General features: G+C 38.7%; 2 protein-coding genes across 6 annotated transcripts in view; one reads left to right on the forward strand and one right to left on the reverse strand.

Moving 5' to 3' along the window:
• The window catches only part of col14a1a (collagen, type XIV, alpha 1a), a 133,767-nt gene extending 124,785 nt beyond the window's left edge, over positions 1-8,982 (forward strand). For 4 of the 5 annotated variants that reach the window (XM_044207901.1, XM_044207899.1, XM_044207900.1 and 1 more), the window contains 3 exons: positions 1,600-1,677; positions 2,615-2,770; positions 7,441-8,982. In XM_044207901.1, coding sequence (XP_044063836.1) covers positions 1,600-1,677; positions 2,615-2,770; positions 7,441-7,739 — 533 coding nt within the window. In that variant the 3' untranslated portion in view covers positions 7,740-8,982. Of the gene's footprint in view, positions 1-1,599; positions 1,678-2,614; positions 2,771-6,228 lie in introns of all 5 variants that reach the window. The other variant, XM_044207903.1, reaches the window with a different exon arrangement.
• A 100-nt stretch (positions 8,983-9,082) lies between these two features.
• Positions 9,083-21,002, reverse strand: mrpl13 (mitochondrial ribosomal protein L13). The gene is made up of 7 exons (XM_044207905.1): positions 20,879-21,002; positions 19,546-19,669; positions 19,045-19,138; positions 18,281-18,341; positions 15,662-15,748; positions 13,918-14,039; positions 9,083-9,794 (listed from the first exon to the last, which is right to left on the reverse strand). The coding sequence occupies exons 1-7, from the start codon at positions 20,903-20,905 to the stop codon at positions 9,770-9,772; spliced, it is 540 nt and encodes a 179-aa protein (XP_044063840.1). The 5' UTR covers positions 20,906-21,002; the 3' UTR covers positions 9,083-9,769.
• Positions 21,003-21,210: the final 208 nt, after the last annotated feature.

Below are 21,210 nucleotides of genomic sequence, written 5' to 3' on the forward strand. Positions count from 1 at the left end.
CCAGGGGCTTTTACCGTGAAAAGAACAGAGAAATGAGACAAGAAAGTCTCCGTGGCACCAGTTGGAGCTTCAACCTGCCTGCTTGTTTGCTGCTTTTCGTGATCTGGCCTGCTCGCTGACTCACAGTGAGGGTCAGAGCTCCCGCGAGGTTCAGTCCAGGCCAGAAGACAGTAACTCCAGTATCCATGAGGTCATTCCCCTGCCACAAGCCCTTAGAGGAGAAACAGCCTTTATTAGGCTCCGTCTTCATCACTAAAACACGCAACCCACACTAAAGAACCACATAACCGAATGAGTCTGCACACGCAGAGGGTTAGGAAAGCTGAGAGCAGTCAAACGGCTGTCAGAAAATGTCCAGCATGGTTACCTCCTCCTCGGCGGTTCAGACCGTTTGATTCTCCCCAATAACATTTATGATCTGCAGCCACTGGTCCACCACACACACACACACACATTTTTTTTGTTGTGTTTTATAGGCTGAACTGAAACCAGAGTCGGCCAAATATTATAAAAGATGTATGGCTTACTCAAGAAAATTAGACACGTTATTATTAAGTCCATGTAGGGCGTATACCAGAATGAGGAACAAAGCTGTGCTCAGGCTCAACAGATGAAGCTATTTCTATTCCACATACAATATTGTCCCGAACATAGAAAGCCTGTGTGTCAGCCAGCAGCCATTATAAAGAGCGAATATCACAAGACGAGACCGCCAGTGTAGAGAATACATTTTTATTTGAGGTAATGTAAAATGTTTTCTCCTCGGCCTCATTGTGCTTACTTCCTCTTTACCGATGCAGTTGATTAAGGCAGCCATAAAAGCAGCAGGACAGAAAATCTGCAGATCACCGGTTTTATGTGCTTCTCTAATATTAGAGTGTACGAAAAATATTCCATTAGGTCATTCAAACAGCTGCACCACTGGACAGCAGCGTAGAGTAGACTCTGGGTTTATCATACATTTTATTAGACTGATCATCCAGGAATAATTTATCCAGCACATTTCTTCAAAAGATTTGCAATGTAATACCGATGTTGGGATAGAAAGTGGTGGAAGAATTATTCAGATAATACTCCATTACAAGTAAACATCCTGCATTCATACTCAAATCAAGTGAAAATTACAGAAGTGTTAACAGCAAATTATTATTAAGTAGAAGAACTCATTCTGAGAGAAAAAAATGGCTGTGATATATTTAGATTGTTAATTCTGATGCAACAACGTGTATGTAGCATTTTACTATTGTAGCTGGCCGAGGTGGAGCTAGTTTGAACTACTTTTATTTTCAATTAGGTTGTTTATTCAAGTGGTTCCCAACCTAGGGGTCTGGACCCTAAATGTAGTAGTAAAAAGTGCAATATTCCCTTCTGAAATGTAATGGTGTAGAAGTATAAAGTAGCATAATGTAGAAAGACTCAGGTACAAGTACTTCAAAACTGTACTTGAGAAAATGTATTTAGTTTCTTTCCACCACTGGGATAGTCAATATTGCAAACCGTTAATAATCCCTTAAGCAGCTGTGTGTGCACAAAAAGTTAGAACTGATGATGATGATGATGAGTTTAATGTGGATCTCTTTGAACTGTGTGTGTTTCCAGGTCTGCCGGGAGAGAAGGGAGAGAGGGGGAATCCAGGGGTTGGGAGTCAGGGACCTCGAGGACCACCTGGACCTCCAGGTAAGATACAGACAAACACATATAATATATATTATATAATATGATAATTTAGCATTATTCTGTTCCTGAACATTTGTTTCTGGTGTTTCCTGACCGCGGCCAAGCTGGAGCTAGCTAAGTGGAATGTTTTGCATTGTGTTTCCTCTGAACACAACCAAATATGTTTCAAATATTGAAACAATAGAATAGCCCAGAGACTTAATGGATCTGCTTTACTCTCTGTTAAATCTCTGTCTGAGAAAAGCAAGCAGACGATTTGGACCATGAATAAAAAATTCTCTTTATTGATTTCCCTGTGTGCCGTGTGGAGTTTGAGGTTTGTGTTATGAAAATATGTCAGTGCTGGTATTTTCTGTTTACTGTTCTGCGATCAATACTCACAATACAGAACAAGCTGACAAAACTTTTCTATGATCAGATAACTGTTAAAAAAAAATCCCCAAAATTCAATATATGCAAAAGGAAATCTTTTCTGAGAGAAAGGTATAGAGGAGAACTCTGTTTTCATCTGCTGTGCTTTTCTGAAATATTTGTGGGATGATAATTTTAGCATTTGGCAAGTGGCACTCCCCTCAAAATATTGACTTCATATTTCTGCTGACTGCTGAAGTGAGTCCTGATGGAGCAGTTTCTCTTGTGTAAACAGAAAACAGAAGCCTCTGGCTAAATTTCAGCTAAGAACTGTGTTGTTCCTGCTCCTGCCCCCAGGACATTCACTATCATCTCCCTTATCCTGTCATGTTGTCACAGCAGCAGAGAGAGGGATTTAGAAGAGATTGAAGAGGTGATAGGGATGTTCCCTCGATGGCACATTCTCAGTTTATTTCCCTCCCTCTCACCAGGTGTCACACTGCCGGAGTCCTTTTACCGAATGTTTATTGACGACTGACTTTGTGTATTCGCACATCTTTAACACAGACTCTTCCTCCATCCTCAGGCCTGCCAGGTGAAGGACGGACAGGCAGCCAGGGTCCCCCTGGTCGGCCTGGTAACCCGGGAACACCGGGAAGGTCGGGGAATCCAGGTAGCACAGGACCAGCTGGCCCACCAGGATACTGTGACCAGAACTCCTGTCTGGGGTACAACGTCGGAGGTAAACATCATTCAGCTGCTATTTAAGCACTGGTAACACTTCACTTTAACCCCCCTTATTTAGCATTGATATGCAGTATACATTCATTTAATAAATGGTTTATAACACACTGTAATGTAGTTGTAAGCCGATATACACATTTTAACTGTATTAATGTACAGTTTTTGTCAACAATTATAACTTCTCCTATGAAGACATTTTATATTATTACAACTCTCTTTTACTATATTTCATTCATTATCTGTTTATACACCAGCATCCACTTATGGGTGCCCACAGAAGGTGTTATAGCTGTTGACAAATAATTAATAAATGCTTATATCTGCTTACAACTACATTATAGTGTGTTATAAACCATTTATTAAATGTTTATACTGTATACTGCTTATACATCCAAAATGGGGGGCAAAGTGTTGCCTAAGCAGTAGGTTGACGCTCTAACACATGAAACTGAACACAGACAGCTTGTTTGGGTTGATCCATTGAGTCTAGTCAAACACACACACACATTCTCACACCAGGTTAGTGCCAAGAGATGCTTTCAGCATACTGGAGACCAGTGGTTCCCAAACTGGGAGGGAACAGAGGCACTACAGGGGGAGCTTGCATTAGCAGTTGGAAAAATGTGGAGTGAAACAAAAGTTGATGCTAGAAGGCTATCATAATTTAGGTTAGCAAGATTTATCCAAAAAAAAAAACATGTCAAGTACAAGATGGACAGATCTTTGACAGGGAATTGCTCACCAAGCAACCACATCAATTGTCAAATTCAAAACATGAAGAACCCATCTAGCTTTTGACTGATCACTGACATTTGTGTCTAAACACTGAAGCAGTTTGAGTAAAGATTAGCTGGCATTTTTCTTTCGCACAACAGAAATGAATAAAAAACATGTTCTTGATAATCTTGTTGTTATTTAGATTTTATTCCGCTCGTAAAAGGAGGCATGACAGAAAACCGTATAGGAAGCATTGCTGTAGACAAAAGAACACAAAAGCACACATGTACACAGTAGGTCAGGTTCTGGCAATTGAAACAAAAATAACATTTTGACTGGAACATTTTCCCAAACGTAGTCAAAGCACAAAATATCCAGACTTTACAAAAACATTCTCTGCGGTTTATTTAGACCTTATTTGTCCTTTTGCAACTGAGCATTAACTTAATTCTGTCATTTTACAAATTCAAAAGACTTGTTCAGAGTGACCATCAGCATTACTACTAAAGAATTAGTTCAGACATTTTGTTTAATTTTTAATATTAGCTCATTTATTGAGATAAACAGCTTAAACTGTCTAACCCTGCCCAGACTCTCCACCTTATAAACCATCTTTTAAATGTACAAAACATTGAAATATTGTTTTCACAGTGACAGCCAACTCTGAGATAGTTATTGTTCTCATAAACCTCTCAGAGAATTGGAGAGTAATCTCGATTTTATGGTTGTTCCATTGTGAAGTTTATACATTCATGTCCACACTCATGGATTAAGAAGTTAACTGTGTCACTGACCGAAGTTATTTGTCTGTATTGAGATCTAATAAAATATGTTAACACACATTCAGGCACACACGCTGGGCGTCTTTGAATATCCATACTGATGAGGACCTTACAGGGCTTAATGGGTCCATTGTCTCAGCTAGGACATTACACATCTAACAGCTACCAATGAGTCGTCTTAATGAAATATCATCTGCTAAAAGTAGCTGATGGATGAGACATTACTTCATCCATCAAACCAGATTTATTTTATTTTATGTTTTTTTAATTTTATGACTGTCTTTCCTGTTATTCTCAACCATGGGAAGGATTAAATGCAGCCTCCCTGACCACTTAAAAGGAAAACTGCAATTATAAAATAAAAAAAGTATGTGGAGTAGTATTGTTCCTTTCACAGCAGCTAGAATTTGACATTCATTTGTCATTGTGACTTTTAAAGGGATAGTTCAGTTTACTAGTTTTTTTCCTACAAACCCTCATTTTTACCCTTTTACCCATAGCCCAATTACTGGATGTCAAGGGGATCAGTATCAGTGCTGCTTGAAGACAGGGAAATAAAGCTTTGCCTAAGCTGAGGGTCTAACCTTGATTAGCTATGCATTAACAGTTTTCTTAACGTTTTCATGAGTACATACAAAATCCGCGAAAGGTTACATTATTTTTTAAATCACTGTTTCCACTGCTCTGGCTGTGAGTAAACAAATAGATCAAAAGTATACATAATTTCACTTCTTATTTAAAAAAGAAATTAGTAACTTTACTGCACGTAGTTCAATTAATTATCCCTTTTTCCCAAAGACAGTTGGCAATTGAGCTAAGCTAGGCTAAATTCAGCATTAAGCGCATCTTGGAACTGTATGCAGAGAGATAAATATGGCATCTATGATCATATATCATTAACTGAATCATACTTAAATATCTTAGGTCTTGCTCTTCAAAGCAATAGCTTTGGAAATACACTCATTCTTCTTATACACATCTGTTCGTTAAATATGCTGAAAACGGGGAAATAGCAGCTAGCCTGGCTTCTGGCTAAGAAATTATCTGTGTAGAAACAATTTTACAGGGGGTTATGTGCCAGTTTTTGTACAGATTAAAAAAACAAGATGCGTGTTAATTAATGAGCTTTAGAGCCGATTTATTAACCTTTAGGACAGAGCCAGACTAGCTGTTTTCAGTCTTTATGCTAACCTGAGCTAATTGCCTGCTGGCTGTAGCCTCATATTTAACAGTCACACATGATAGTGCTGTCAATCTTCTTATCTAACTCTCGGAAAGAACCGAATGAGCATATTTCCCAAAATGTCTATTGTTTTTAAGCATCACGGAACTGCATGCAGGTACATAAAAAGGGCCTCTATGAGGTTGTCCTACTCTGGTTAGTAGGAAAAATAGCAGCTCTTTAATACCTTCATATCATAGGTCTAAAATACAATTCACTAAAATTCATACTTAAGTGTCACATGAATCCCCTTCCAATGAGTTTTTTTGAGTGAGTAATGAGTAATATCTGGTAAAACACTGCAGTTTTGGTTTGTAACTATTTGATTCAGTATTACTCACAAGGCATGTTTTCTTGGTATACTCTGTACACTCTTGTACTACTGTTGTCTGTTAGAAATCTTTATTTGTACTTTCTCATGTACAGAAAGAGAAATAGAGATCTGACACATTTTCCGTCTTTCCAAACATTTTATATGAATGTCTTAATATTTATATGAGCTAACTTTATTGTAAGAATTCCTCAGGGTGTGTGTATTTTCTTCCTCTAAAAGAGAGAAGCAGATTCCAACACTAATTTTTCTACCTCTAACCACAACCCAACAGCTGGGGAAGCTCTGTCAGTGCGGTTTGAGAGGTTTAACTCTTTGGTGTCGTTGGGTTTTCCTCCTGATATTAGGTAACATCCTCCTCCCTGTGTTCCCCTCCCTCTGTCTCTTCCTCTTTCTGACTACAGTTCAACAGGACTATGGGAATGATTACTGAGGAGCATTCTCCAACCGTCCTCCTCCTCCTCCTCCTCCTGTGCCCTGTACATAAAACTAGAAACTGAGGAAATTTGATCAATTCAATTATTCCTTCAACGCCTCCATATTTCTTGGGATGGGTAATTACTCCTGACCCCGGTGTTTAACCTCTAATCCCTGCAGCAGCGGTTTTTGAATTTTGTTTCTCCAGAGACTCTCTTTTTCCAAATTACTCCAACCATTTTTGCAGGATCTTCTGTCAAATGTTATGGATTAGCCTGAAAAGTTTTATTCACCCATTTTAAGTTAAAATGCAAGGTGGCTCCATAATAGAACAAGTCATTTAAGGTAACTTTGTACCCACATTTTGGTCTGGTGTACGTTTTTAGAAACATTATTCACACCAGATTTCCAGTCTTTATGCACATAGTGCTCTGTGATTCCTTATTATGAGTAGAAACTGGATTAATTTCTACTATCAGTCAACTTTCTTGATAGAATCGGATCGTTAATCTGGCTGTTTCATCATTTGACAGTCTCAGAGACAAAAATGGATTTGCTTACCTTCCCACAAGACCAAACAAAAGCCCATAACACTGCTGCGATGATCACCACCACTGATCCCAGTGCCATCTGTCAACAAATACACAATGCTTTGCTGCAGCAGCCTCTGCTTAAGGCTCAAATCTCTTCAAAGCTAATCTAATTTTCAAAGCCTGATGAATCAGATAAATAGTGATGAATTGTTTTGATTGGCTGCATTCATTACTGATCAACCCCTCTATCTGTCCATCTCATATACTGTAAGATAAAGAAAATCTAAATTTTACCCCCTAATGTGACCCAGATGTGATCTTATTTCTGGAAAAATGAACAGATCCTAGCAAAATGGGGTAGAAACCAGATTTTTCTTCATTTTCATTAACCCACTTCCTCATTAACCCATTCTTTTGGACACTATCGCAGGTCCCAAATCTGCCTGTGCAACTCCTGTTCAACTTGTTTTGTAACCTTTTAATAGCACACTGCCTCCTTATTGCTTTTAAGTGGTGGTGGTGGCATTTAAGGTGGTTGTAGTGCCAAAATCATTCTTAACTTCACCCCATGCTCACCTGTTGGTGGTGGTGGTGGTGGTTTTTTGTTAGCTGCGGTGATCCAGAAACATTCACTCAAACTGACCCTAAATATTCCCACCACCCCAGTCCAACCCCTGCCTCATGGCGGCTACCAGCCATACAACCCTGCTGCAGTGGCTTACAACAATGACCAAGGACGCGAAGATGAGGAGGAGGAGGGGGAGGAAGAGCAGGACCCCTATTACCGTGGTTACCCCCCTCAGTACTACCCCCAACAACCCTCCCAACTGGCCTATGGCCACCATGGTTACCGCTCGAGCCCCACCCACTCTGAGGACACAGAGCTGAGGTCCCCGGGCGTCGCCAGGAGGTTTCCGCGTGACGTCGTCGTCATCATGGAGGAGAGTGAGGAGGGAGGACTTTAGAGGGAGAATGGACTCACCTAAAGTGCTTGAGCCCTGCACGCCACCACACACACTAATTTTCACACATGGAAACAAATCAGACACTGACATGCACACACACATCGTCCACCATCTGAAACTGTGGTGAGAACCCCTGCTCCCCCGTGTATCCAGTGGTTTTCTCCACCAGGTGAAACAATGTAAATAGCTCTGTGGACTCTTGTACGAAATCTCTGTAAAAGGGGGGTCCGAAAAGTGCCTGATCTATGTTTGCATCGTCCAGTGGTAATGTAAAGGTAAGACCTGTTTCCTCCCATCTCACAGCTGATTTCAGGACTGAACCCTTCTTTTTGTGCGAAGCTGCATGTCTCCTTTGAGCCAACCACTGAGTGTGTAACTGGACACGTGCATCTTGTTTTGGTTGTATGTAACTAGCTAGATTATTTTACAATTCAAAATCGAGGACGATGAGCCGGCAACATTTGTACAGGCTGCTTTTTATAATGATGAATCATGATTCCCCCGATTCCATGGTGTCTTTATTTTAGTGTGTAAAAGAATATTGAAATGTTTTTGAAGTGATTTTCTCCCTACAGTATTGTTGAGTTTGCTTCTTTTTGCCAACTATTATTGGAGTTAATCCCCCTAAACTGACTGTAAAAGCAGATGCATCAAATTTCGGTGTATTTTTAACACTGTGGAACACAATCAAATGTATTTTTTAAATTATCATTTTTATTCAGAGAAAATGGCTACCATTACATTTCATCCTGCGATATTTCATTCTGTTGCTACAAAGATGGACCGAGTCTGTTCTGGGTTTTAATAGTCTGAATTAAGAACACAAATTTGTGTCGTTTGTGTCTTGTGTTGCTACAGTTTGTTTCGTTTATTGTTCTTATGCAAAGTCGGGCCTGCTCACTGTGGAAGCTGTTTGCTCACTGTTTGACCTCTGACTGGAATGAGACCTGGACCCAGTTATTATTCAAAACAGTCAGAAGCCTCTCAGTGAAACCCATAAGGACTGAACCCAAAGTGTAAACTTTACTCCTCCTGCACTGCAGTCTGAAAAATCAAGCACTAAAGTAACTAAAAGTTAGGCTGTGAGCTGGCCCTGGTCTATTTGAGATTTAAACTGTTGACCTTGAACAGTTTTAATAAGGAATGTGTCTCACCACCATGCCCCTTAGTACAATATGAACTTATTTATTTTATATTTTGTTTGCTTTTATAACCAATAAATCTGTAATGAGACAAAAAAAAATGTGTTTTAGGTCATTTGTTGTACTTTAATGATACAAAAAGGTCAAACTTTAACTAGATTTTACAACATTTATATAAAAACACTACTTGACAAGAACAGGTTTATTAAATTGTTTATTAGCCTATTTTACAACTCACATAAACACAATTGATTTATACTTAAACAACACCATGAATGCTTCTTACACACTGACAAAACAGGAAGCTCAGGATTTCCTGACCAAAGTTAACATGGTGGCCTGAATGTTGTCATAGTAACGCAATAATTGGTTTCACTGTTAACCCACAAACCTTCAAAGGCAGGATCAGCTCTAACAGATGTCATTTTTTTATGGGCCAGATCTGATCATTTCATGGTTGGATAATCAGAGGAAAACCCACAGAATCTGATTTTCTCTGATCAGAGCTGAGCCACACGGTAAAATCTCCAGCTGTTGCTGGATAATTCAGGTCTGCTGTCAGGGGTAACACAAAAGACAGAGAGGTGTATTGTGTATAGAGTACCACAGAGTCTGTGTTGATGTTGGCATCTAGGTTATGACCTAATAGTGCTGTTTCCTGATTTTGCACTAAATTTGACTTTTTGTAATGTTTCATCTGAAGAAAATCAGTTTTATGCATTTTAAAAACAGATAACATCTTCGAGTAAATCCTATAAAAAGGCCTCTAATTTTTACAGTGCTTTGTCAAGTATCATAATATAACCGAGGCATCTGTTACTTTCAATGTAGCGTTGATGTGAAAAAAACCTTTTCAGCTTTGGTCACGTCGGGTCGGCAGCCTCGATTTCATTTCATCTTGTAGTCTTCAGGTCTGTGGAGAAAACACAAGACAACACATTAGTATGGGGAGGCATAAAAGTCTGGAAAAAGAACCCATTAAAAAAAACATCGAGAGAAAGTGACAGATGAGAAACCAGAAAGATCTTATCGGGTATTTTTTCTTTTCAAAATGAGACCAGACACAGCACCCTCTTTTAGTGTTTTTTTCCCTTTAATTTTGAGCAGATATTGCAGCAGACAGATATTATCAGGGCATGCTGTATTGGTTTTGATACAAAGTACAAAAAATGTTATCATCAATTGTAATAGCTCTGCTATCAACTACAGCAGTATGTTTATGTTGTTGATTTTCTGTCTGAGCACTGTGTGTGTGTGTGTGTGTGTGTGGAGGGGGAGTCGCATATCCAATAATAATCTTTTGCCTCTACTCCAAGGTTTTCTGAGAGAATATTAACTATGAGTTTAATAAAGGGCAACGATTGAATCGCCCTCGATGACCTCAACCCCATCTCCTCTAACACACACACACACACACAAACATATTTGATCAGTAAAATGAATAAGAGTGTGAGAGAATATTAACTAGGCTAAGGCCCATCTCTTAAATAAACAAGGATTAGCTTGACCTTGACGACCATGCAGCGACAGGCCTGAGCATGCGCATTGATTGGCTGAGGAGATTGGGCCAGTAAACAATAAGAAGTGCCTCATTTATCACCACGCGCACACACACGCTGACAGCAATGCCGATCGTAATGCTGACATGCTGTACGTGTCTCTACAAGGCGCACACACGAACTCAGAGGAAAGTAACTGAATGAAAACAGTTTTTTGATCAGAGCCCTCTGTGTAGAGTCAGCGTCACTGCTTTCACTTAATTTCATTTCAAATATTCAAACCAAATGTGGGTTATGTTTTGTTCAATTGAGTTTGAAGTACCATATGGAGGGTTTACCACATCAGAGGCATTAAAATGGTTTCAGGATTGTAGTAAAGTGCTGTTTGTAGATTTAAAGGGTCAATCCACCTAAATTACAAAAAAAACATTATCTTAATTGCCTCTTAACTAGCCATGCAGATTTGGATTTAGCTGCCCAGGTTTTGAGTCTGAGATTTCTGCTGCCAACACAATATAATGGAGGTGAATGGAATTGTGTTGTGGTGCTTGACAGCTTTGAAATATTACATTTAGAAAAATTCAACAGCAGTTTCAAGAAACAATGTCAATGTCCCTGTTGCTCTGGATAATCCACAGAACATGCTGTCCACCGGTTTAATTCGGACTATTCTTCAGTAGAAAGTCCAATGAAAACAGCTTACAGCAAGGTTTTTGGATTTGCCAGGGTAACTGGGACATGAAAGACATGTTGGTGTTCAATCTTTCAAATGGAATTTTTAAATACTTTGAGTACCATAAACAGACCTGAATTCATCTCCATTGTATTGAGGTGGAGGCAGACGTTTCAAAGACATAACTATCTGTATGGCTGGATACCTTTAGAGGTAAGAAAATAGAGTGCTTTTTTTGTAATTTTGCTGATCTGACTCTTAAAGTAAAACAAATAGTGCTGTCCTAATATCCTACATATACATTGTAATGATGTTAAGACAAATGTTTGCCAATAGTGTATTCAACACAATGCAAAAACTCCACAAAACTCATAAAAGTTGCATGATTGTGTTTCACAGTAGTTTTGTTAACTGGTAGTAGGTAGTTACTGTGCGAAATAGAAAAAATTACAACAACCAGTATATTGACTGCAGTAACAACGATGTTACTGTATATTAGACTGTGATTTAGCTAAGTTGAGCCACAAGGTAAACCTTTTTCTATTTACCACTTGATCTTTTTTATGAGCTCATCAACAATAAAAGACAACCAGTGGACTTGGGTGTTAAGCCACTCCTCCTGTGGACGAAGAAGAGCAACTCTGACCTGGATAAACAGCTAGAAGACTGACGACTGGATGGATTGATGGACGCTGAAGCTAGTGCTGTGCAGGTGGAAGAGAGAATGCTCTCAGTTAACCTGTCTATGGCCTACATGTGAGGCCATAGAAATGCAACAGGATGACATTATCATGACAGCAAACCACGGGTCACAATGTCAGTGTAATCTCCAACCAGAAAAATCTTTACTGAAAAAGCCATGAATATGATTATGCCAAATAACAGATGCTCTCCCACACCCCACAGAGAAACCTTGTATGTCCAAACAGGCAGGAAGTGGTGGAAAACAGCTGACACTCCCCACATGTGTTTCATCATTTATATTCAAAGGTTTGGCACCTAGGCCAGGAAAAAAAACAGAAATATTTGCTGCAGACACACATCTATAGAGTACAAGCTGAGTGGCCTGTTATACTACAGTGCCCTTCAGTGTTACATTGTTTGATAATAGCATAATGTTCAATGGCCTTAATTTATTAAGCTTTTCAGGGAAGCTCAAAAGGCACTCTAGCATCAGAGCAAAACAGTAAATGCCACGAAAACTTTTATGTACAGTAAATAAAAATGTCAACCTGGGGAGGAAAAGGTCATATTTAAGTACTAGATTTTTATAGTCCCTAAAACTGAAGTCACAAAGATCGTGTGAGTTTTTAACCTTAGAGAGTCTATACCGATGAATCAAGCGGCTGCTCGTGCAACAGCTAGTCCTTGTTCTCTGTGGATCATGTCACATACTGACAACTCTTTGTTGGCTGACAATCATTCACACCACAGCCACATGTGTTTGTAGTTACAATGAAAAATGTTGCATCTTATTTTTTCCTGCACGAGTGAAAAGTGTCAGAGTAAAACTGGCCACAAAAAGGGGGTTGGCAAGTTTTTGAATTGGATCCATTCATGCATACGTTGATGAAAATAACGCAGAACCATGAAAAAGCGCCTGTACTGTTCACTGCTGACGAGGTCTGAGCAGGGCGAGGCAATATGCAAGTATTTAATCCCCCGTACTCATTAACATAAAGATTGTACTGCGCTGGTTAACGGTCAGTGACACACCACCTACTGTGCTTCTCCTCTAAAGTCAAGTTCATTATTTTGTTGGTTTCCTTTACCATCGATTCACCAACCTGTATTTAGTTTGAATGCAAAATACAAAAACGTATCCGTTTATCTCAGACAGGATTTCTGTTGTCATTTTAAAGTGTTTGAAATCATTAATTATTTTTACAGATATAACCGCATAACTAACCACAATATCCCAAAAATCTAAGGATGTAACCTAATGCTACTTTATGTCAACAACTGTAGCACAAAGGCAGAGTTGTTGGTATACACAAAGAGGGTACGAGTACAATGTGAGATGGTACTCAGATCAACCTCGCCCCCTTCTGGCTGTTCCTCATCAGTACAAGACAAAAATATGACTGACTGTGTGTGTGTGTGTGTGTGTGTGTGTGTGTTACTCATTATGGTGCAACGGTCCTCCAAAGGACAAAAAAATAAATAAATAAAAAATGAGGAAATGATTCCCAAGTGAGGTACTTTAAAAAGTCTGTCAGGCAATTAAAAAAGCCATTTGAAGTTAGAGGTCAGGGGTTAGCATTAGCATAAACGTTAAAATGTGTAATTTTCTGTTTAGTTCAGTTAGCGGTAAAAAGTGAGTATGAGTTTATGTACATTTCCTCTGCAAGAGATTCATTATGTTACATGTCACCTTGTAGCAACTGAACCACAAATACTGAAAACTGAAAAACACTTGTAAAACATACGATATAATCGCTCCTAGCAGGCATAAATTACATTAAATAGCGTACCTGATAACAACTCCACTTAAACATGAGATATTCCAATTACATGCATCCTAAGTTCACTGTCATTGATTTCTCATGGCTTTCCAATGATGGTGATTTAATTTAGCTTACAAGCAAGACAATGTTCAATGACAGTGATTTTTTTAACTATTGAATTTAATGACAGAAGCCATTATTCATTTGCTACAGTACTTTTTTTTTTCTTTTACAGATGAATGTGTAACACTCGTCAATGATCCTGTTAATCTTGAGTTTTTGTGTGTGTAATACAGTACTGCATTCATCTCCTCCCATCTGTATTCGCATTTATATGTAGTGCATGTGCGGTCAGTGTCTGCATTTATGTTGCCATTGGTGTGTGTTTGAGAACAGACTGTATGTGTTTCTACATACGGTGTCCACAGCCTGGGGAAGGCGTCTATCTCCTCCTGCGTGTACTCGCTGAGTTTCTTGGGGATTTCTCTGGGCTGAGGCAGCTCCTCCGTCAGGTTGGCTAGGATGTCGTCTGGCAGCTCCTAGTGAAGGGTGGACAGAGAAGACATTGAAGTAACCATTTACACCCCAAAAGCAGCTCAGATATTCTTGACTTGAAGGGAGCTTTAAGTCCATCACTCTCCAGTAAATCTCCAGTCATTTTCATTAATATTCATTTGGGTGGGTGTGTGCCGACAGATTAATTTAAAGGAGTTAGCATATAGTTCAGACTCAAAATAGTGATCAAAAAACACCAAACTTGCTCTGAACTGTAGATGGGACTGCAGACAGGGCTGCAAGACCCAAACACATCTGCTTGTAATTCGGGACGTACACTCCACAACATCACTTCTGATGGTGGATATCAAGCCAGGACCAAAATAAAAGACATGTATCTGACTGTTCTCACGTCTAAATTCTGACACCAAACACCTCATCTATTATTGCAAGTCAAAACTCAAAGATCAAATTTTCTTCCTTTGTCACACATTCCTGGAATTAATAAGTGTTTTCTTGCATGGATAAAAATTACATCCAGTTAATATTTGGGCAGGCTGCCCAGGTCAATTAACAGCCAGTCAAGAACTTCATTTCGGAAGCTGTGATGCGTGACACTGGTGGTTCTCGCCAAGAAAACAATCACAATTTAATGCTACCAAATGCCAAAAGTGTTGTCTGTGAACTACAGTGACCATAATTCACTGCACAAATGACGCAATGCAAGTTTTCTCTTTTAAAACAAGGAGTAAGAGGAGACAGATCGATACACTGATGGAAACATTAGTCTGATCAAAGCAGTATTCATTGATTTTTTTTTTTTGGCCACTTGGAGGCAACAGAACAAGCTACATTGTTGAACACAATACACAAAACACAACATGGACGGCAATTATCACTTGCTTATTTACACATCCAGTAGCCACAAAGCAACGTATGCATTCATTTGGAGTTGTGATTCTGGCCTCCTGGTGAATGTAAGTCCAATATTTACTTTCTTTTGGTCTCCACCAACTCCTGAGGGACATATCTGGTTCTTTAGCTGCTAAATGCTCCAGTATGTCCACCAGCTAGTCGGTAACTATGTCTGTCTGCCGTTTGGTGCTGATCAAGTGGTGCACAGTAGTTTTTTTACAGATGAAAAGGAAGCTGATGAGCGCGGTGAGAGTGAACCAAAACAGTAAAGCTGTGGGCTGTAAAACCATCACATTACACACAGTCATTTGACCCATTGTTTATATATAAATATTGACTAATACAGCTTTAAGTCATACAAGACTGAGAAAGAGTGAAAGTGCTGCTGAAGCAACCTCACAACCAGTGGGAAACACTAACATGCCATCTCATTGTCCACTCAAACACACATACCAGCTGTGAAAATGTAGGTGAAGAACAGAATTTTGCTCCATCAAAGGCAACAATCATGTTGATATACATATATTAATTTTATAGTAATTAACTGATATTAGTTATAAAAGGTGACCTGGATGAAGGATGATTAAAACTGGCTCATTCTTTTGTCAGTATCTGCAAAATGATATCAGTGCACCCCTTCTCATAATGTGCCCTCTTTCTGATTGTCCTTAATAAGCCTGAATGATTAAGGTGTAAGAGTGGCTGTCTGAAGACTCATCTGCTCGGACAGATGAGGAGAAACTGGTCTTACATCATCAGGAAAGATGTGTAATCGCTGCATCATGGTGCGTCGGTGCAGATTCCTTGGCAGCATGCCGTAAACGGCTAACTTCACAATCTGGTGAGAAGAAGCACATTGAAAAGGTTGACATACAATCTGCTCAGTTTCTTGTAAAAAAGCCAGTGTCTATAGCAACCGTACATACTTTTCCCCCATATTTTTCTTACATTTGCTTCCAAAATAATGTTTCTCAATGTGAGGCTGGTTGCACAAATGTGAATTTGACTTGGAGCGAGTTACTGGACTGAGACATTGGACAGAAATATTGGAGAGAGATGTTGGACAGAGGCCGTGCTGACAAATCATTCATCTGTCCAATTCTATTTCTCCCTCTTTGCTCGCCAACCCTCAAACCTCATTTTAACTAAACCACCATCAGGACACACGTCTGTGGTCACCAGCTGGACTACAACCTGCATCAGCAAAGAGCCAACAGCAGAGTTAATGTCTCTCCTGGTTTTGTAAACTACAGATTGGAAACCAGTACAGGTCATTCACCTACGTTTAGTGAGTCCCACATGACAAGGCTATTTATATTAACCTACACTAGCTGAATGAGGAAATAAATATAAAAGCCCTTGCTGTATAGCGTTTAAACACCCCCCGTGTTCCTCTGATTAGTCTGAATAGGATTTATGCATGTTGTAAAATGCGGATTGAGCTGGGGAAAAGGTCAGTCAAATGTTACCTGATGTAACACACAGCACATGTGAAGACTTGATGGGATCATGGTCCCCCTTTTTAAAAATGACCACCATATTCTTATCTGTAGCAAAAACAAATCTAGCACAATGCTTTGTGTTAGTGGATATGAACCACAAGAGCAACACCTTGAGCCCGCTGTGAGATGTCAGTCAAAATATTAAAAGATATGTCAAACTGAATGACAACAACACTCTAAAACATTACTTCAGTTTGAAGGATAAGGCGAGTGTTACTTTATATACTTGTCAACAGTGTCCAAAATTAACATCCGCCAACCACCAAATGCAGGTAAAATTTTGGGTTTGGTGGAAAAATAAATTGGGGTCAAAGCGTAGGGCCAGGTTTACATCGCTGTTTTTTATGTGTACTGGCTGAGACTAATGTGATCCTCGCTGTACACCGTACCTATCGTGACGTCAGCGAATCAAATCAAAGCAGCTCAATTCTCTAATTGTGACTCAGAGGTAGGCTATATTTCATATCAGCTGCTCATGGCCGATTAGCTCTGACTACCAGCTATATATGGCTGCTCCTGCTACACTAAGCGGTGGTCAGTCTGTCGGTGGTCTGTGTCTCCTTACTTCCGTTGTCACACACTACGTAGTGATCGTAGTGAGCAGGGTTTTGAGAACAGGGGTGACAAAGACATGTCTGATGATGAGGTGTTGGAACAGTATGAGTTAAAGTGTAATTCATTGATAGTGTTATTTTTATTGAAAAAGTTCAGAAGTTGCAAATCCGATGTTATCTATTCATAATTGTCTCTTTAAGAATTTGCATACTAAAAACTTGAAGTGATTATTTTTTGTCAAATAATGCATGATACAGTTTTATGACTTAAGCTTATCTGCCATTGGCAGATGAGCCAAAAAGTTAATTTTGAACCCTTCTTGTCAGTGTCAACAAAAAAATTTAAAAAAACAAAACCAACAATGTTATCGTCCAGCTCGCAATACTCCGCAGTAGATCCGTAGTTCCCTACCCGTCTGTGGCACTCAATCCCAAGCCTATTCATTGCTAATGACTGTGTAAATAAAAAAATTTAAAAAACATGTCACAAATATATAGTTACATTTTTTTTTAAATAATTGCCTAAAACAACACTACTCCAGCAGGTGTAAATAGTGCATTTGTTTGGGACTGACTTATAAACTAGTATCCATGTTCATTACACTGGAGGAAAATGTCACCCAGTTAATTTAATAGTTTTAAAGACAACAATGAAAGACTATGGTAAAGAGGAATAAGCTACATCAGGCATTGGCAAAACAGGAAATTCTTGTTAGTATTTTCAAGTCAATGTTGGTTTTGGTATTTTCATGGGCTTTGTTGACAATAAGAAAAATGTACAATATCGCCAGATGTATCCTTTAAGCTCATGAGTTATTTCTCTCTCTTGTGAGAAAGTATCCATGATTTGTAATAAAGAAGTAAATTGCCTGTGGTTTGTCAAGTACAGTATGTAGGTCACATCAAGTTCTGAATGTAATTATCACTCTGTGTGTAACACAATGAACCCTGAAACCATGAATATGCAACATGACCAAAACCCCAGCAATTATCCTTGAACTGACATTCCCGTTCTGATTTTCAGAACGCACCAAACACTACCCTCACCAGCACAAATTCACTGCTGTGTAATCCCTGTTTTCAGCACTTCATATTAACACATACGAATGGATAAATGTCAAATCACGAAAAACCTACTCTGCACAGCATGTGGCAGACATAGAAATATGACTAATCTCCAAGAATATGGGTTAAACCATACATACTGTATAATAAATATCCATGGTGTAAGGTATGTGGCAGTGGCATATCTGAGATTTTCGGATTTTCTTTAAATAAAAATAAAAAATGACAATACTGATTGACAACACTTACAGCTTTTGGGTCTTTTTGGTGGAGCTGGGCAGCTGTGAGTTGTTTGAATCCACCTGGATACCTTTGGAAAGAAAGACAAACCAAGTGGGTCCTTGTAGTGCATAAAAAACTAAAGAGTATTTTGGCCTTCTACCAACATGTATCAGATGATATGAGACCACTGAGCTTGGACATCCCTGAAACTTGTCTTGTATTCCATGTATAGCTATTACATATAAAAATTAAAGTATACATATACCAGACATGAAAAGAATAATATCTTTAAACACAATTGATGAAATATCTTATTTTATATATATGCACACACACATATACATACACACACATAAGGTATAGTACAGCGAGATGGTCATTATTGCGAAATTAACCCTGACAGGGTCATGCAGGATTTTAAAGCATTTAATGCAGACTTCACTGCCCCTTCAAAGTGCTGTATTACAAGCAAAACTACCCCCAATCTCAAATTTACATGCATAAAGTAATATACAAAACTGGGAAACTGGATATTTATTCCCCACAGTCTGGAATAAAAATGCAACACAACTCTAACCAACCACAAAAGCTTTATAGTTTGCATGTGGACAAAACCCAAGTGGATCATTGCCTCTCCTTGAGTATGAATGTGACAATAGGCTACTGAGACATGCTTTTCTTGAAACATTTTCTGAGTGGTTCATAGGCATTGAAAAAACAACACGAATTGGGAACACAGAAGAAAAAGAGACAGTGAAAGTGAAGTATCATATGAGGTAGTATGGACTTACCCCGTGTGTGATGAGTACACTTTCTGCTCCCATTTGTTTCCAGAGAAAGCTATGTTTTTGGTGTTTATTACTACTACATGGTCACCACAGTCACCTGCGAAGATTTTCAAGATGTTTGTTTTTAGGATTACTGCTATGTTAAAATATTATGAAAAGAAATACATGACTATCTTAACAGAGAGACAGACAGGTACAAACACAGCTGGTATGCCAATGATAACAGCTAGTTTGCTAGACCAACAAAGACTAATCTTCCAAAAAACAAAGGGTATTCTGAGAATGTGACTTTATAAAAAGTAAAAAGAAAGCAAAAATATTCATAAAGTTTATCCTCTACTGCCATCATGTGGCCGTTCCATGCCACAACAACCTTTTGGAGGGAGGATTGTGGTGTCATAATAGAGAGAAACAGTAGTTTATGCCTAGCAAAAGTGTTATGTTAAAGCAGAAAGTTACTTGTAAAGTCATGTGTGTTGTGTGACAAATTGTATTCCTACTCACTCAGTGCATGGTAGATGGGCTTGTGTTTCCCCTGTAATCTAACAGAACACATGGTTGCGATCTTCCCAGGAGGCTGCATCCTGGCATCAATCAGGAACCAGGATCGAGCGAAGGTCGCCCATTGCTGAAAGAAGAAAAAGAGAAAAAATTGTTTAAATAAACTGACTGGCATTGGACTATCACAGGTTTAATGCTATGAGAAACAAGAGACCTGCATTTTCTGTGACAACGGGCCTTTTCACACAAGACATGTTAACATGTCACAGTAGAAAAGCACAGGTGTAGATAATAAAATTAATGATGGCTTACAGTACTGTTTGTTAGTAACACCTGTGCTCTACTATGACAAGTCAAAATGTCTGCTGTGAAAAATGCCCATGGCATTAGACTAGGTGGCAACTTGTTTGTAGTTTGAAGCTATTTATCAGATAGAACATTTCCATTAATAAAAATATATAATTCATTTCAAATTTGTTGATGTTGCTGTACTCTTCCTGTAGTAAAATGAAGACTCCATAACCCTGACACCATGAATATTCAACTAAATCCCAACACCTAAATCAAATAAACCCCATGGAATTATCCCTGAACAGACATCCTTGCACTGATTCACAAAACGCACCAAGCCAAACTGTTCTGATTATTTTAATTAAGCATCTTAAAAACTAGCATGGGAATGTGTCAAAAAAAATGTTAGGACAATAAATTCTGGTATAGTCCGCTTAAGAGATTTTCGATTTAAAATTAAGATCAAAATTAAAATCAAATTCCATATTCCTTGATTGATTTCTATGTCGTTTCCTTACCAATATTAAAATGACAACGTCTTAAAATTAGCAGCAGCTATTTCATCAACTGGACCGTCATGTCCACGTCTCAATATTTTGGGATACGCGCACACAGTTTTTAAACGTATAAGAATAAGGGAGAACTCTGTTGTAAATGTGTAGCCACACAATATCCCAAAACAATGCTTTAAGTTAGCATAATTTGACAGTGTGATGTTACGACGTTATGTTAAAGTTTACAAGGGCTGACAATAGATAGTATTAGGCTTACGGTTATAACGCTTAGCGTTAAGCTACGACAACTCTGACTCTTGGGTATTTCTCTAACTGCTGAGGGCAGTCGCCACTTACATTACTAACGTTATCCGTGACAATAATATTTATAGTCATATCTCACACACCGTGGCTAGCTCGTTAGTAACGTACGTTAGCTAGCGGCTTAGCTATTTGTGACTGACGACCCGCCTTACATTAACCTAAACGCACATAACGGTCATACTGTGAGATAAAAACAAGATAATGTAATGTATAAAGTGTATGGTTACCTGGGCAGATCTGGAGAAACTTGACATTTCGATGGCACTACCAGCACATCCTCAAAACATTTGACCCTCAACGTGAATGGCGGTCCGTTTGGTAATTTTACTCGGTTGAAACGAGAGATTTCACATATATATATATATATATATATATATATATATATATATATATATATATATATATATGATATATTTCTATATTTGTAGCAAAATGTACCGTCATTTCATGGTTACGATCATGCTGATTGTTAGTACATCTCAACGACAACCTTTAAATACATGCTCGAGGATAATTACTTTAGCATTTATTTACGTTTCTGTCGAGTAATAGTTTCTAC

The sequence above is a fragment of the Siniperca chuatsi genome, linkage group LG9, assembly GCF_020085105.1.
Source record: "Siniperca chuatsi isolate FFG_IHB_CAS linkage group LG9, ASM2008510v1, whole genome shotgun sequence".
Classification (NCBI taxonomy): Eukaryota; Metazoa; Chordata; class Actinopteri; order Centrarchiformes; family Sinipercidae; genus Siniperca; species Siniperca chuatsi.